Below are 18,653 nucleotides of genomic sequence, written 5' to 3' on the forward strand. Positions count from 1 at the left end.
AAAAAGATCAACTACCTGCCAATATACATTAACAGCATTAAAGTACCATACTCTAATACAGCAAAGTATCTAGGTATGACGCTCGACACGAAACTTAGGTGGAGTGCGCACGTGAAGAAGAAAAGAGAAGAACTGGACCTAAAATTCCAAAATATGCATTGGCTAATGGGTAAGCAATCAGCGCTATCCGCACCCAACAAGATACTGCTTTACAAACAAATGCTCAAACCTGTCTGGACCTATGGGATTCAGCTATGGGGTTGCACCAGCTATAGTAACACAGCGCATATACAAAGATTTCAGACTAAGGCACTCAAGCATGCAGTTTGTGCTCCATGGTATATTAGGACGCAAGATCTAGAACGTGACCTCAATATTGATTCGGTTACCGCAACCATAAAGAAATTTGCAAAGTCGCACGCAGAGCGACTAAGCAAGCATGTGAACAATGAAGCCTTGATTCTTAACGATAGTACAAAATGGAAGCGAAGGCTCAAACGTAAAAAACCTCTAGATTTAAACTAATTAATAAATAAAAATCAGTTAAAAGTATGAATTGTATTTTGCTGAGGATTAACTCAAATTATTTGTTGTAACAAAACTCCACAAAAATTGCTCGTTAGTATATATATGAAATGTTATACTAGTTGCAATAAAAATACTAATAATAAAAAAAAAAAAAAAAAAAAAAAAAATATCAAATGAATTTTTAAATAACAAAAATATATTTTTGGCAAAAAAGAAAGAATTGCGCTATTAAAACTTAGTTGTTCCATAAGCGAGCTGGCCCAACTATGTAAAAACTTCTTCAGTGCTGAAATGGATAAAAGAAGGAAAAAGAAGAAGTATTGAGCTACTCACGACGAGAAGAATGATATAATATTTTTGAAAAGAGGATAACAAATAACCAAGTCATAGTTAAAATAACAATTTCGGCGATTTTTAGAATAAAAAAAAAATTTATTTTTTATTTTTATTTTTAAACATTTGTACAATAATAAATTATTTAACAAATAACTGCTTAGCAGCGCTAGCAACAAAGGCCTTTGGCTGTCTCTAAATTAATAGTAGGTTTATAATAGATTAGTGATTGATATTATGTTCAACTTAACTGATCGCCTCTTTCAGAAGCTTATACAGCCTGTTAATGTTTCCAGTGGTTGTCTCTCTCAGAAGATTGAAAGGGTCGATTGCGCCAAAGTTTTCGTGTCGGAGTGTATCAATGTTTTGACATTCTACCAATATGTGTATTATCGAAGCATAATCATCACAAAATTAGCATTTGCTAGTTGGGGTACTTAGAAAAATATGCCCGTGTGTTAAAATGGTGTGTTCGAAACGTAGACGGATGAAAGGCTTTATCTTTGGAATAGGAATGTCAGCGGGAAGATTAATTTTTGCTCTGGATGAATTTATATTAGAATATATATGTTTGTATCTCTCCCTTGCAATTGCAGCGAAGATATCCTTTTTTGTTGTGTAAGTGAACATTATAGATGGAGTCGTCGCAGCGCTTCTGGCGGCAGTGTCTGCATTCTCGTTGCCTTTGATTCCCACGTGTCCAGGAGTCCACATCAGTCTGATTTTTCTGGTTAAAAATTCGAGTACGAAACGTTCCCATTCATACTCGACTTTTTAAGCCCATATTGAGTTCCTTGCGGTGTACCAGTTGAAGGTAGGAAATAACTTTAAAAAGTAGGAAGTAATGAATGAATCTGCCCAAGAAGACTTAAGGGGTAACACCACTCTACACGCGTAAAATAAACACGATTTTTAAAGAATTTTTTTGTATAGAAAGAAAGGGAAAACAATCACTCTGATTTGGGAAGTTATTACTTATATACTAAAATACAAAACTACAAAGTTTGATCGAAAAATTTTACAAAATGGCGGTATTGGGGACATTTTTGTAATGTGGTTTCTCTTGAAGGAGCTCCGCGGCACGCAGCACAGAGGGTGCAAATTTTAATCTGGAACAAGTAAATTTATTTTTTCTTAATCTAGATAAGAATAGCTAGAGAAACACGTAGGGGATTTAAAAATTATTTATTTTTGTGGAATTAGCAAGCATTTGAAGGAAAAAACTCTATTTTGGACTAAAAAAATGGCACTTAAATAATTATAACAATCGTTTAAATTAATCTATCGAAAATCCCCTACGCTCTTCTCTTAAGAAGGATATTATACAGACGTAGTGAAAAACCTGATTAAAAATATTTAAAATTGTTTGAGTTATGCTGCGTGCCAATTTCAGAAAACGTGTTTTGAGAAAAACGCGTTTAAAGTTTGGAAATTTGGAGAAATCGTTAGGTAGCAGTCACTAACGCTTGGTTAAAAGCTTAAAATATTTATGAAATAAACTTCGGTAACGTATAAAACTTTTTGTTCTGTATTTTAAAAGGTTCAAAGAATTTTTTAAGCTTATTTTTTGAAATTTCTACAGTGGTGTTACCCCTTAAACGACACATTTCAACGTGGACTTGATAGCTCATGCTCGCTGTTTATTGTAAAATAATAATTTCATGTTTTTTCTTTTCACTAAATATGCAAAATATATATTTTTATTATGCAGAAATTCTCGCAAATCTCTCTTTTTTTGTAGAAACTATTTTTTAAATATCAAATCATTACATATAACCCCATCTGAAACCTTCTTAAGGCTCTGCATAAAATATTTATCTTTCATTTTTCTTTAATTTTTAGGTACCTCAGGATCGCACAATTGTACGACGCGTCTTACGCACAGTATCGCTGCCATTATTTGTCTGTATGTGTACAATTTCAAGTTGTGGTATATTAGTAGCCTTAGCACTTATTGTATTCAACATATGGAATAAGCATAGAAGGTGAGTATTTTTTTGTCTTTCTCTTTTTTTAAATACTGATGAAGATAATTCCTTACATACATACATTTCTTTAAGAATACATACACTATCTGTAGGTAGGTGAAGTGGTTGAAGTGCCAGTCTGGTACTCCTCAAGTAGCTCTAAAGCGTCGTTTTGATACCATTATGAGACCTCCAACAGGTAGATATCTACAGCCTACCAGAGCTGTTGTTCTAATGGAGAAGATTGATGGAATTTATGTTGGCGCACTGCCCCGGCTGGCGAAGAAAGAAGCTCCCAGTGATTTTAATCGTCTAGCTGCCAAACTCGGACTTTTACAGAGAAATTGCTCAACGGTCTCCTTCTCTGAAAGGTCCCCACAGCTTCTGCAATGAGGGTTAAATGGCAAACCTAGGTTTTCCGGTTGTGTGCCGATCGTCCAGTGACTTATAAGCACAGCAACAAGTTTTGAAATTAAATGGAGTGGAGTCTTCAGGATTTTCTGACTCCTGCGTCTACTGTGTTGCGGCAAAATGTTTTCGAAATAGCACATAAAGAAATAGAGCTCCACCTTTTTTGCGCTTTTCTGAGAAAAAAGTTTTTCAATTCCCCTTTAACAGCAGACGGGGGATGCCTATCACCGGGGAGGAGATCTCTGAGACCAATTCATTGACCCTCCTTGCAAGCTCATCAGCAATTTCATTTCTCTCTATGCTCATAAATCCTAGAACTCAGATCAGCGAAGAGCTTTGATCTGCTCATTACAGAAGTTTACTAATTTCATTCTGCACCATGGCGTCGTCAGAGCCTTGATCGCGGCTTGAGTATAGGAGAATATGTTAATATCTCCCTTGCTCCCACTTTCCCTAAGCATTTTGCATGCCTGCAGGTTCGAAAAACAGGCTGAAAAACACTAGCAGTTTTCGGTAGTCTAAAAAAGATAAATAAATTGGTAGATTTCGAAAAAACCCCTGCTGCGATTCTATCTTGGAGACGTCAGTGAAGGCAGAAGTGCCAGCTTCAGTGCAGATTTTCCACTCCTTTCCATTTGGAAGGATTGCTCTATGGAGTTATTTGCTCAAAAATGCTACCATGTTCTTTGAGAAAGTGCCTCCAGAGGCCACCACTTTTACTTGTTCTGGAAGTCATGCCTTTGGATTTTCTGTTCTTGCCAGAGCTGTATTCTGTTTTGCCTTGCTATATATATTTGAATATAACATGAAAATTAATGGAAATTCCTTCACGAAATTCCCAGAGATTGTTGGGCATAATCTCAGCTATTAATAAAAAATTATAAAAAAAGATTGCAAAAAATTAAAGAAAATACTTTTTCTCAAATATATAGAAAACAAATTTTAGTAGAGGAGTTTTAAAAAAGTTAAAAACAATTGCACAAAAATTTTGAACCAAAAAAAAATTTTTTCACAAATTTAAAATTTTTTGTTTTTCAAAAATTGTATTACAAAAAAAACATATTTTTTTCCAAAAATATGGAAGAAGCAAAAACATAATCCAAATTTTTTTTTTTTAATTTTACAAATTTTTTTTTTAAATTTAATTACAAAACACAAAAAAGACGATAAACAATGCAGACAATTTTTAACTTTACAAAACTCCATATCAAAATTTTCAACAATGAAAAATGAAAGAAAGTATTTTTTGCCAAAAATATAGAAAAAAAACAAAAATCTTAAGGGAGGAATTTTGACAAAAATGATAAAAATTGCACACAAATTTTGAACAAAAACATTTTTTTTTTAATTTTGCAAATTTTTCTTTTTTTCAAAAATTTAATTACAAAAACCAAAAAACCTTAAACAATGCAGACAATTTTTCACTTTACAAAACTCCAAATCAAAATTTTCAACAACGAAAAATTTAAGAAAGTATTTTTTGCCAAAAATATAGAAAAAAAACAAAAATCTTAAGGGAGGAAAATATGAAAAACAATTGCGCAAAAATTAAAAAAAAAAAAATTTTTTACAAATTTTATAATTTTTTGTTTTTTTTTCAAATATTTAATTACAAAAAAAAAACAAAATATGCAGAAAATTTTTCACTTTACAAAACTCAATATCAAAATTTTCAACAAAGAAAAATGAAAAAAATATTTTTTCCCAAAAATATAGAAAAACAGAAAAATATTAGGGGAGGTATTAAAAAAAAAAATTAAAAAAAATTTGTAAAATTAAAAAAACACTATTTTTTCCCAAAAATATAGAAAAAAAAAACAAAAATCTTAGAGGAGGAGCTTTTAAAGCTATGAAAAAAAATTGAAAACACAATATTTTGGACAAAACCAAATTTTTTTTTTTAAATTTTACAATTTTAATTTTTTACAATTTTATTATAAAAAAAAACAAAAAACGTTAAAAAATGCAGAAAATTTTTTACTTAACAAAACTCCATACCAAAATTTTCAACAATGAATAAATTTAAAGTTATTAAAACTTTTCCAAACTTTTCAGTGTTTTCTTCTTATTTCGTACACGAAAAATTCAAAATTTGAATTATGGAAACCCAAAAATATTCAGTTATCTTCCTATTAAGTATGCTCAAGCACACAATTAAACCAATTTTTAGTCAAAACTATTTAGATCCCATAGCGCACTTTCTAAACTCAGCTAAAGTAGTTTTAGCCAGGTGAGCCAATTCTGTTTTCCAAAATTTATTATTGAAAAGCTTAGTAAAACTTTCATAAACCACACTGAAAAAATTCATATTAAATCATCAAGACTTCCTAAAAACAAACCAATTGAAAATACTCTTTCCTTGGCATGTCCAGTTACACCTTTATCCATCGTTTTATTTCTTTTATTCATTATAAGCCATCTCCTCAAAATTGGTGCTCACTGTACTTACTCACTTCGCGCAGGAACTGAATTGTTTCCAAATTCCTTTATAACTTTATGCACATTGTTTTTGTTGCCACCGAATCCCATACATTGTTCAACATGCTACAAACTTACTTGCTCGTTGCAGTTGCTGTTTTGCTAAAGCAAAAAATTGACTAATTTCATATTCTGTTGCCAAGCGCTGCTTCGTTTCCCTAAACAACTACAGTAAATAAATAGTTAACTTTGTTTAAGCTTCGTATTTCCTTTAATTGCTACTCTGTGATGTGTTTAATTAAACCGAAAAGCAGAAGCGATAACAAGACAGAATATTTTCTATCTTCAAATGTTGCATTTATCCCCCATTGAATTCGGTTTCGCTGTAAATGAAAATAGAAATGGGTTGCAACTTTGTTGACAGAATTCGGACGAAACAGACAGAGAATACAAGCGCTCTGCTGCATTGGGCTTCATTCTGTGTGTCTTTATTAGATTCCTGCCGGAAGCCAATTTACTTTTGATTTTGCGAAACATAGATTTGTTAATTATTTGCTCGTGCAGGAGGCTGACATAGTCACAGTGTAACTAACAGTTTTATAAATCGCTGGGATATCTAATTTGAGCAATCCTGTGGTTACTCATACGGCATGTAGTCTTGTTGCAAATGCGTACATTTATGTGTACGAGTATAAGTGCCAAGCAGTATAAAATTGGAATCTTTCTATGCGATGGTCATGGCAGAGCTTTGGCATTTTTTAGTCACTTAAGAATATTTTTAAGTAAAAATGGAATGGAACGTTGCACAATATTATTAAAAGTTTAATTTTCATTTAAAAAAAGACGGAACAGATATAAACAAAATTAGCGCGTGAAATATTAGTAAGAACTCTCTTTATCTGTAGTTCATGCACTCCAAGCTAGTCCGTCACATTTCCATGGAATTGTGGTCCGTTGAAAAAAATCATACATTTCTTACTTAAAGCTAGAAAATGGGTTGGTAGGTAAATTGGACAGGAAAGGAATGACCTCCCCATTTATAGGGCCAAAGTCATTTTGTGGCTTAGGTAAGGCAACGTCTTCTCTAATATTCAGGTAGTGGCAGAAAGACAAAGAAAATCATACTGGAACAATCTACTGGGTTTATTGCAATCAAAATCTCTAATAGGCTGATTTAACTTAAGCCAACTTAAACTAATGTGGATTTAAATAAAAATAATTTTTGAGTCCTTAAAGGAATTATAGGAATAGCTTGAATTACTATCTTACACACTCTGGGAATATGCTTCAGTGAAAGTAGCAGGTTCTGAAGGGAGGAAGATGAAGAAGATATGCTGGCATCGTACCCAGCACTGATACGTAAGCAGGACCAAAACCTAAGTAAACATATTTTATCAGAAGAGGAAATTAAACTCAATAAAATAGAATAAATTCTAAAATTTATTGAGGAAATTGAGCTCAGAGAAAAACTCTGAATCCATGAAGGCGGCACTTGAAAATGTTAAATCTCCTCATAATAATAGTAATGATACTTACATCTATTTCACGCTTCGAATATTAAATGACCTACCCTGTTGTTAACAATTATAGGCATAGCTTTTATGGAGTGAAGCATATATTTTGATAAAAAAAACTTGATGTTTTCTCTAGCTATCCATAAGATCGGCTTAGCGTCTACCAGATCACTATACGAGAATCATACAAAATCCTTAACAAAAACTAAAAAGCACTTAACTGCTTGAAGTAGTTTGGTTGGTAGCTAAGGTGGTTGTCATAATGACACATTTAGACCTGTCATAAATCCATTGTGATAGCACTGCAACTTATCATTACTATGGATTAATTTTTAAAGCATTCTGTAGCTTTTATAAACCAGAAAAGTTTCGTTAGTTTTCGATGCGCCATATTCGCTACAACTGCCAAGAATGGGGTAGGCCTTTATTTTTCGACCTAGTCTTTTTTAGGTTTATACACTTCGCCCAGCTGTTGTTCTAGTTTGTTCATCTCTTTCGAATAATGGGGTTGGTACAAGTCTGCAAAATAGCTATTCATTTCTGCTATCATCTTCCTGTTTGAAATATTTTTCCCTCCTGCCATTTCTTCAAATTTAGGGAGCAAATAGTAGTCCCTAGCCTCCAAGGGAGTCAAGTCTGCGATCAATGCTGCTAGGGCGTGAGCTTGTGCGTTGCCGTGATGGGAAATAATATAAAAATCTCTTGATTTCCTCAATTCAAATTTTGCACCGAATTTTCAAATGACCTTCGTACTTTTTTCCACATTAAGATCTATGAAATTCGCACTACAAATGTGGTCTTAAGTGGTTCTTTGAAAAAGTGAGAAACAAATGAGAACACAAAAAAGGAGTCTAAAAAAGCACATCGACTTAAGACAATCCTCCAAATTTCCTATAGTTAGTTATCAGGAAAAAAACCCATCTAACTATAAAATTTACTAAAACTTTGGAATATTCAAGTGAGTACTAATAAGCCAAGGCGCATATAGCAAAGATATGAGAGCATGTTTGGGTGACTTTCGCAGAGGCTGCGGAGGACGTAGAAGAATAGTATACTTTACGGGATATGAAAGGACATTTAAAGATCTTAGAAGACTTCCTACATAATCCCATTCTTCATAGGGATGATATACTATCACCCAAACCAATACTCTTCATGAACTTCCAAGTTATAATTAATGACCGAACAGACTGGAGAACTAATTCTATCACTTTCAAACCTGGCTCCCAGCTATGGTTTACTGATGGGTCCAAATTGGAAAATAGTACAACAGGGGCAGGAATCAATAGACCTAAATTCAAAAAATCTACCCAACAATATTCCAGACAGAAATACATGCCATCGAAATATGTGTGAGAGAATGCCTTAGCAGGAAAATGAGAGGTACTCACATCTGCATACTTTCAGATAGCCAAGCGGCTCTAAAAGCGCGTCTATCAACAACTATCACCTCCAAACCTTCTTAACACGTTAGGAAACCTCAACATAGTAACACTAGGCTGAATTCCGGGACATGAAGGACATGAGGGAAATGAAATGGCTGATGACCTTGCAAAACAAGGAGCAAATATGCAACTTACTGGTCCTGAGCCTTTCTGTAGACTCACAAAGGCCACATTAATTAATTCCTTAGGAAATGGGAAGAAAGAAAACTTGCCGCACACTGGCTAAACTGTGCCGGTCAGCGTCAAGCCAAACTATTGCTAAGTCCCAACAAAGGAATATCTGACAAACTACTCTCACTAAACAGAGTAGATCTGCGTCTTTTGACAGGATATCTTACAGGTCACTGCAGCCTGAGGTATCATCTAAATAATATTGGTCTATCTGAGACCAATGTCTGCCGCTTTTGCGAAATGGACATAGAAAGCTCAGTACATGTGCTTCGTGAATGTTCTGCGTTGGGTAGACAGAGACTTCATCACCTTGGTGGTATCGTAGTATGTCCATGCAATCTTTGGAACAACAAACCCAAAATTGTGCTAAAATTTTTAAAAAACTCTAGGGTTACAAAATAGGCCTTTCACAATAGATCAGCTCTGGTCGCAGTGCGTAATGACCTTCTAATAGTAATCTAATAATAATACTTTACGTTTTTTAATGGGTGTAAGGGAATAACGACCGCCGTAGTCGAATGGGTTGGTGCGTGACTACCATTCAGCAGTGCGAGAATTCGAGTTTCTGCGCATGAACCTCAAATAATAGAGAAAGTTGTTTCTTATAGTGGTCGCCTTCCGGCAAGCAATGGAAAACTCCCGAGTGACTATCTGCTATGAAAAAGTTCTTCATAAAACGAACCATTTGCCGTTCGGAGTCGCCTTACGAATGTAAATCCCTCCATTTGTGGAATAACATCAACACGCACGCCACATATAGAGGAGGTACCCGGCCAAATACCTAAAAGAAGTGTACGCGCCAATTATTTAATTCATTTAAGCGAAAAACATATTTAAATTATTTAGAAACTGAGCCTGGATAGTCCACATGCAGCCTTGATGGAATTGTTAAAAAGTTTATGAAAGAAGTGCCCAGGAAAAATAAATACTTTAAGTTTATAAACTTCTTGCTTTCGTTTACTCAAAATTGCGTGATCATGTTTTTTAATGAGTTTCCTTCGAATCAGCTAAATTTACGAGCGCTTACTGCACCACTCACGCACACTTTTTCAAACAGACGCATATCCCTGTGTGATAACAGACAAGCAATACAAAACATCCGCCTGCAGCAAAAGCTGATCTGACAGCTAAAAGTGTATATTTTTTAAAATTCAGAAGCGATTATAACACTAGACGCACAACAACAACAAAAACAAAAAGAACACCATTGCCTGAAAGAGAGCAAACGTCAGGCACAAAGTACGTGCGCTCGTACTACGCAGAAGTGCACACAAAGGCAGCTCAGCTCGAGGTCTTTGAGAGTGTTTGAGAGTGCGTGGGAGTATTTATAGAGAAATATGATACTCATGCTGCAAATGAGCGCATGCAACACCTGTCACTATTAAAGTCAGCTCAGCAACGTTTCATGCTTCAATGGGTTACTTTGTTTTCTACGCCCACATGTGGCCGGAGGGAAATAAAGAGCAATGTATGAAAATTAGAAAAACATCAATGCTGGTGTGCGTGTGTCTGTGTGTCTATTCATGTGCGTATTTTGCGTACTTATGCATGGTAGTATATCCACTGACAAGCATTTAAGTGCTTGAATTCAGATGCGTGCGCTGAATTGAGATTGCAAGTTGAGCCCGAAGCCATCTACTGGCGCGCATGATAGCAGCGGAATATGGTATGTATGTATAAGTGGAAATGCATACCACAAGTGCACCTAAGCTGCTAGCGAACGACAGCAGGCGCTTCTGTGCTACATTGTGATGCTCAACCTGGTCGACTAATTCGCATATGGGACCCCTTTACAGGATTTTTGGATATGAATAATCATGCATGTGTGTGCATGTATTTGTGTGGTATTTCACTTTTATGCAACTGCGGTTGCATATCAGTAAAGCTGACTGGGATCCATTTACACATGTAAAGATCTACTTTTACATGCCCCAATGACTACGTTGTATTTCAGCGATTTTTTAGAAGTAGAAAGGATTGAACAATTAGAAGAAAAAAATTGTCCATTTTCATTTTTTCACAAAAATAAAAATAAAGTAGAAGTTTTGGGTTATGAACTTTGTGTCCATTGCTATTCAAATTCAATTGCATTTACTTGTTTTTTTTTTTAGTTGTTGTGACTCTGATAAACTACTCATGTTGACTGTGCTTCAACACCCCACCATTTTCGTAAAATAATCGCTCAGATGCGAAGAATTACAAATTCAAAACGAGTCATTTATTAAAACCAAAAATTTTATATTAGGAAATGGGTGTCATTCATTTTTCAAGCTTTAGCAGAAATAAATTCTATCGAGCTGCCACCTAATTTTTAATAAAATTTTTTAAAATAATTACCAAATTTAATTAAACAGTCGCATGAAATAGTTTGAAGTGGAGTTGCCACTAAATTGTATTTGATTTTTAATTGAAAAATCGGGATTAATTACAAAATTGAAAAAAAGCAGATTATAGCTACTAACCAAAAGTTGTTTAAAAAATGTATTTCAAAATTATTTTTGAGTGGCGTTCCCACCTAGTTTTTATAAGCAATCGAAATTGAGAAGCACAATATACTGAAATAGTAGAACATAAGTAATAAAGTGAAGGCATTTGCGAGAGCTTATACCGAAAACCCATTTTAAAAAATCGCTACCAATAAAATTTTGAGGGGCGTTGCCACCATATATTATATGTAATGAAAAAAAAATAAATTTGACTAAAAAACTGCATAAATAACAGCTCATAGGTATTAACCGAAACTCGTTTAAGAAAACTCAAAACTATTTTCGATTGACGTTGCCACCCATTTTTAACAGATTAATTACAAAACTACTAGCACTAAAAACTACATAGCAAAAAACAGCTTTAAACGAGGTATTAACCGAAAACCGTTTAAGAAAACTCTAACCAAAAAATAATTTTCGATTGGTGTTGCCAATCTTAATGAAAAAATTAAATTATTATAGTTTACAAAGTATTATACCTAAGTAATAGCACATAGGAATAAACTGAAAACCGTTTACAAAAACTTAAATAAAAAAATATTTTCGATTAACGTTGCCACCTAATTTTAAATAGATAAATGGAACTTAACTATAAAACTAAGCTGCATAGCAAACCGTGGCTTTAAATGAAACTTGTTAAGAAATCTGAAACCAAAATATATTTTTGAGTAGGTTGCCACTAAATTCTCAACAAAAAAATAGAAATCAATTGCAAAATTAAATTTAATAGGAAAGTATGGATAGCAAATGAAAAGGCTTTAAAAACAGATATACTCCAAAAACTTTTTAGAGTGTCGTCGCCATATTATTTTTTTTGGAAAAATAAAAATTAATTCGAAATGGAATTGAGTAGTAACTTTTAGGTATTAAACAATAGTTCTAGAAGGATGTCATACAAAAATACTTTTGAATAGTGTTGCCATCTAGTTTTTAATAAAAAAATAAGAATTACACGGTGTGACAAAAAAAAAAAATTAAATATACTTTTATGGAGACCTAGCACGATTTGTGGCTATAGAAAAACTAAAAAAAATGGTATAGGAGAAATTTCCAATACACCCCCAAAATCTCATTTTATGGCCATAAAACCGTTTTTCAGTAGGTTGATGAGAACAATCCCTCCTAACTTCGCCAATTTCCATCCGATTTCGAATTTGTTTTTTTAGTTTGAAAGAACAAAAACAAGCCTTTTTGACAGTGTGTTGACAATTTTTCTGAAATGACAACTGACGAGACTGTAGACGGAAGTATTCGGAATTTTTTTATTTTTTTCAACTTTGACATCATTTTTGCGATATTATCCGATATTCAGGATGTTTTTAGTAGACTACTGTTATAGTGAATTTAATTCTGCGTCGAATGAGCTATATTTGACTGTAATTGAATTAAAATTCATAGAGTTGTGCAAGTTGTGCGAGTTTTAAGATTTTATTTTTTTTACTAATTTTATAGCAAGTGTCAGTATAAACACATCATCAGTATGAAACAGTACAGGTTTAAAATTTTAAAAGATGTCGGGAAAAACTAATCTTAATTTCAAAAATGTTTGCTAGACCTGCTCCGTTTATAAGAGTCATCACTTGTTTTACGTTTCAAGGACCAGCAGTAATCAGCAAGCATGTTGATGGAGTTCTTCCCTTGAAAACGTTTTTCGATGACTGCTATCTCCTGGTGAAATCTTTCACCCTGTTCATCGCTCATCTGGCCCAGGTTTTCCGGGAAAAAATTCAAATGTGAGTGCAGAAAGTGTATCTTGATGGACATATTGCATTCCATTTTTTCGTACGCACTCAAAAACTCTTTGACGACTTCAACATAATCAGAGCTCTTTTTATTTCCAAGGAACTTCTCACACAATGATTTAAAACTTTCCCATGCCCGTCTTTCCACTGTACTGAGCTTACTCGTAAATTTCTCATCTCGCATGAGTTTTCGAATCTGAGGCCCGACAAGGAACCCTAAAATTGTGATGACTCTTATAAACGGAGCAGGTCTAGCAAACATTTTTGAAATTAAGATTAGTTTTTCCCGACATCTTTTAAAATTTTAAACCTGTACTGTTTCATACTGATGATGTGTTTATACTGACACTTGCTATAAAATTAGTAAAAAAAATAAAATCTTAAAACTCGCACAACTAGCACAACTCTATGAATTTTAATTTAATTACTGTCAAATATAGCTCATTCGACGCAGAATTAAATTCACTATAACAGTAGTCTACTAAAAAACATCCTGAATATCGGATAATATCGCAAAAATGATGTCAAAGTTGAAAAAATAGAGAAAAAATAAAAAAAATCCGAACACTTCCGTCTACAGTCTCGTCAGTTGTCATTTCAGAAAAATTGTCAACACTCTGTCAAAAAGGCTTGTTTTTGTTCTTTCGAACTAAAAAAACGAATTCGAAATCGGATGGAAATTGGCGAAGTTAGGAGGGATTGTTCACATCAACCTACTGAAAAACGGTTTTATGGCCATAAAATGAGATTTTGGGGGTGTATTGGAAATTTCTCCTATACCATGTTTCTTAGTTTTACTATACCTACAAGTTGTACTAGGTCTCTATAAAAGTATAATTTCACTGTCGCACAGTGTTAATTATAAAACCAAATGTAGAGGCCAACTATGGCTTTAAAGGAAAGGAGTTTGAAAAAACTTTAATCAAAATGTATTTTTGAATGGCTTGCCACTAAATTCTAAAAGAGAAAATATAAATTAACTGGAAACTTAATTTTATAGTCGCTTATGGGTATTAAACGATAAACAGAATTATTCCTAAAATATATTTAAACGGCGTTCCAACCTTATTTTTAATGAAAAATAGAAGTTTATTGCAAAACTGAATTTAATAGTAGAATATGGGTATTAGGTGACAGGAAGTCTTAGTCTAAAAATATTTTCGGACGGCGTTGCCTCCTAATTTTTAATAAAAACCATAAATTTATTGTCAAACTGAATTGAATAGTAGAATATGGGTATTAGATGACAGAATGTCTCAATCCAAAAATATTTTCGAATGTCTTTGCCCCTTACTTTTTAATAAAAAATAGAAGTTTACTGCAAAATTGAATTGAATAGTAGAATATGGATGTTAAATGACAGGAAGTCCTAATTAAAAAATATTTTCGAATTGAGTTGCCACTTAATTTTTAATGAAAAATAGGAATTTATTAAAAAATGGATTGAGTAGTAGAATATGGGTATTAAATGACAGGATGTCTCAATCCAAAAATATTTTGAAATGGCGTTGCTACCTAATTTTTAATGAAAATAAAAGTTTACTGCAAAACTGAATTGAACAGTAGAATATTTATATTGAACGATAGGATGTCTTAGTCGGAAAATATTTTCGAATGACATTACCACCTAGTTTTTAATGAAAAATATAAGTTTTTTGCAAAAGTGAAATGAATAGTAATTTTTAATGCAAAATATAAATTTAAACAAAACTGAATTGAATAGCAGAATATGGATTTTAAACGAAAAGAAATCTGCATCGAAAAATGTTTTCAAATGGCATTCCCACCTAATTTTTAATGACGTTACCAACTCTCAGCTCAAGTGAAAAACTAAAAATTCATAACAAAATTTAAATAAATTACAAAATTTATTTAATTGTCAAATATTGGCATTAAGCGCATATCTGACTGCTTCAAACATTTTTCTTGGTAAAAAAAATATTTTTATATGATAAATTTGTGAGACAAACTGTATTTATATTTGTATTTCAATAAGAACGGAAAAGCTTTGATCAGCCTCTCTAATAGAAAGGAAATTAGTCACAGGAATGGATTATTCCTCAATGCCATTCAAATACCGATGTTGAAATATTTCTTTTGTTTAATTTCAGGCTTTGTTGTGCGCTATAACTAATTTGTAATGAAACAAATTTTTGCTTTATTTGGAAATGTTGTGCCTCCGAGTCAGGTATCTAACTGTCTTAAGAGTTTGAGCGCTAACACAGTCGCTATGATCACTATTATTGTTTACTCTACTTGATTGAAAACCTGAAATTAGAGATTTCTGATGAATTTGAACTGCTCTTCGGGCCTACCAATAAAACCGTACTTCTGTATTCAGATTTTGTATTGTTCAAATATTCCTATTTAAGCAATGTCTGCGAGGCATTTGCTTCTACAACTTCATCTGTTTATAGTGCAATATTCTGTTAGCCTTCGTTAAAGTTACTATTAATTTTATTATTATCATAATTTTTTTATTTGAAAAACTAATTTGGGATTAAGAATCGCAAAACTCTCATTAATATTTCAAAATAATTTTCTTTCAATTATACGAGTATTGCCAAACTTTTCCTCTTCCTTCTACAATAACTTCCTGCTATAAATAAAATGGCTTAAACTTCCTGCCAGTTGCTACTTCATTTGCAATACACACTTCTGCACATACTTACATATGCGTTATGCTAAGCTATTTGATAGCACACTCAAAACTTTACACCAAACTTCCAACGAAAAGGCAACTAATTAGCTGAGGAACACTTTTCCAAGTTTCAAGTAACTCATACGCCATGTCTTCACACAGCTGTGAACACAACAAAGTGTATATGAAAACTATTAGGCAGTGCAAACTGCCCTTACTCACGAACTAAAATATGCAGACACATATAAATATGTATACGCAAACTTCTCCGCATACGCAATAGTTATCTGGTTGGTGCATGCCCGCCTCAATTCCTACCTGTGTGCACAGCCTGAATGCCTCCAATGCAGAAATTCATGCCCACGCGCTTATTTATGAAACCCGCAAAGCTCGACAAATTACAGCTATTCAAAGTGTATACATATTCACGTGCGTGTGAGCGTGCGCTGGAGCATCTAATCTACGCTAATGCCAACGTAGTAAACGCACATGCAATGCCAGCGAACCCAGCATCCTGGTAGCCTGCTAAACTTGCTTGTAGTTCTGTAGTCAGCTGCGGCATTGGGTTCATTTGAGCGGAAGAAAATTCCGGTTGCAATGAAACAATGTGGCTATGTATGTATCAGTGTGTATGAGTGTGTATGACTGTGTGTGTGTAGAAAAAAGAAGACAAGCAAACAAAAGGCGCAAAACAATACAAAAACAGTGTCTGCCAAATAGGAGGAGAATAGACAACTAAGCAGTGGAAGAGCGGAAGGCAGTTGGCAGTGAATAGTTCGTGAACATCGAAAAGGAAAAAAGTAGACAAAGCAGGCATAAAAAGGTAGCTGATTGTAAGCGCCTCCATGCTGAAAAAGTAGGAAAAGCAACGCTGCTGCTGATGTCTACCATTTGCCTGACGCAAATCATCACCGCCACACCCACCTTAGTAAATGCAAAATGCCGCCTTTACCTGCTCGCACGCAACAACATAATTTCATATCTCTTCGCACTCAATTTGCACTGCAATGAATTTGCCATGTTGGCAAAAACAATGGCGATAACAGAGAAAAATACATGAAAGCAATAGTAAAGGAGCAAAGCTGAAAAACGAAGCAGAAGCTAAATTGAAAAGAAAAAAAACGAAAGCAGAAAAAATGGAAAAATGAAAATTGCAAAGTAAGCAAAACAGTGAGATGCCATTGCAAATTCCCTGCTCGCTCTCGGATGCCGAGAATTTCTGTCTGCAAGTCTGGAAAAGAAACAATAGCAAATTGAAGAATGATGCAGAAAAGTAGGCAAATACAAAGCACTGCAGTTCATTTAATTTTCACACAGATTTATGCCGACAGGCGGTTGATTGCTTTCATTGTTATTGCACCTGTTGCTGGTGCGCTGCCGTTTAAAAGATTCTTAAGCTGGTTGCTGCTCTCAACTTTTAATCACTTATTTACCGCACTTTGCGTTTACTCCCAACAGCACTGCATCAATTTGCTATTTGCCCATTTTAATCAACTTTTCTATAAGACAGCTGATTTTCCCCAGTTGATTAAGTTCACAGACAAGTAGGGCGAAATGCGGGCTTGGCAGGGAATAACGAAGAAAAGTGGAACGAATTCTATAATCAAAGTTGAAGTTGGTGATTTTTATGTAGAAAAGCTTAGCGCTTAGGCCAAGACTCAATTAATAAGTGCTCGTAAAGCAGTAGTTTATTAGAATTCTATTGGAACAAATGCTTGTTTTTAATTATTTTTTTTTTTTTTGTTTTTTTGGGAACTTTAAAAACTTTGCTGAAAAATTTCGAGTACGCAGTTTTATAGCCCACTGAAATTTGGCATGACAAAAAGCAGAATAGAAGCGGCCTCAAATCGCCTTGATTGTTGATAAATTTTTTTTGCAAAGTGTAATCTAAAATCGTTTTTTGTTTTTGATAAATTTTTTTTTTTTGATAAAAACTGCTTTTAAGTAGATAATAAAAATTAATAAGTGTCATAACTCGGTAAGGTCTTATTTTTAGAGTCCCGCCAATATAAATTGTCGACATCTTTTACTTCAACATTCCCCCTATCCTGCCTTGTATAGCGATGCCTTTTTGAAGAGAAGAAATTTCTCAGGAATCAATCTAGGCTACTAGAAAATTACCATTTTTTTCGTCACCTTTAAATAAATTGCAGTTCCTTCTGGGAAATTTTCTGCTTTCTACCCGACTACTTTGGCTGCTAGTTGCGATCTCAGAGTCAACTCTGACAAAACGGAGTTGTTGCTATTCACCAGAAAATACAAGCCTCCACCTTTTAAACTTCCAAGACTAAACAACCAGTGTCTTATTCTCTCATCGGAGGTCAAGTATCTTGGTGTAATACTTGACCTAAAGCTCCACTGGAAGCTGCACATAGAAAATCAGTTTAAGAAGGCCAATATAGCCTTCTACGCCTGTAAATCTATGTTCGGCAAAAAATGGGGTTTCAAGCCACGTATCGTACTTTGGAAGTACAATTTAGAGGTTCTGCCAATTTTGTCATATGGCTGCCTAGTTTAGTGGGTAGCTCTTCAGAAAGGCTACAACACCACTAAACTAGAGAGAGTGCAGAGAACTGCATGCGTGGGCATCACTGGTGCTTGTAGAACATGCCCCACTGCTGCGCTCAACGTTATTCTGCACTTAATATACTTCCTGTGGATCTGCAGGTTAAGTCCATTGCTGCTCAGAGCGCTATTTGGTTGAAGGAGATTGGCCTCTGGAGACAATTTCCTGTAGGACATAGTAGCATTTTGAAGCAGATCTCCCCTTGCTTCTCTGTTCTTCGCACTGATCTCTCCATCCGCAAACTGGGACTTCAGGGTTGGGCTAGAGCTATCTTTCCGAGCAGACAACACTGGAAGGAGGGGAGAGTCGGCACGGATATATGTAGGTACCTCTGTTTTCACTGACGGATTCAAGATGGAATCTGGAGTGGGAGCGAGGGTTTTCTCTAAATAAGCCAGCATTTCGGTCTCCTTTAAACTGCCGGAAATAAG

At 34.3% G+C, this 18,653-nt stretch overlaps 1 protein-coding gene across 1 annotated transcript in view; it reads left to right on the top strand.

Moving 5' to 3' along the window:
- The window catches only part of LOC129247498 (gamma-aminobutyric acid type B receptor subunit 1), a 266,329-nt gene that overhangs the window by 179,069 nt on the left and 68,607 nt on the right, over positions 1–18,653 (top strand). The window contains exon 8 of the mRNA XM_054886646.1: positions 2,704–2,846. Coding sequence (XP_054742621.1) covers positions 2,704–2,846 — 143 coding nt within the window. The remainder of the gene's footprint in view (positions 1–2,703; positions 2,847–18,653) is intronic.

The sequence above is a fragment of the Anastrepha obliqua genome, chromosome 5, assembly GCF_027943255.1.
Source record: "Anastrepha obliqua isolate idAnaObli1 chromosome 5, idAnaObli1_1.0, whole genome shotgun sequence".
NCBI lineage: Eukaryota > Metazoa > Arthropoda > Insecta > Diptera > Tephritidae > Anastrepha > Anastrepha obliqua.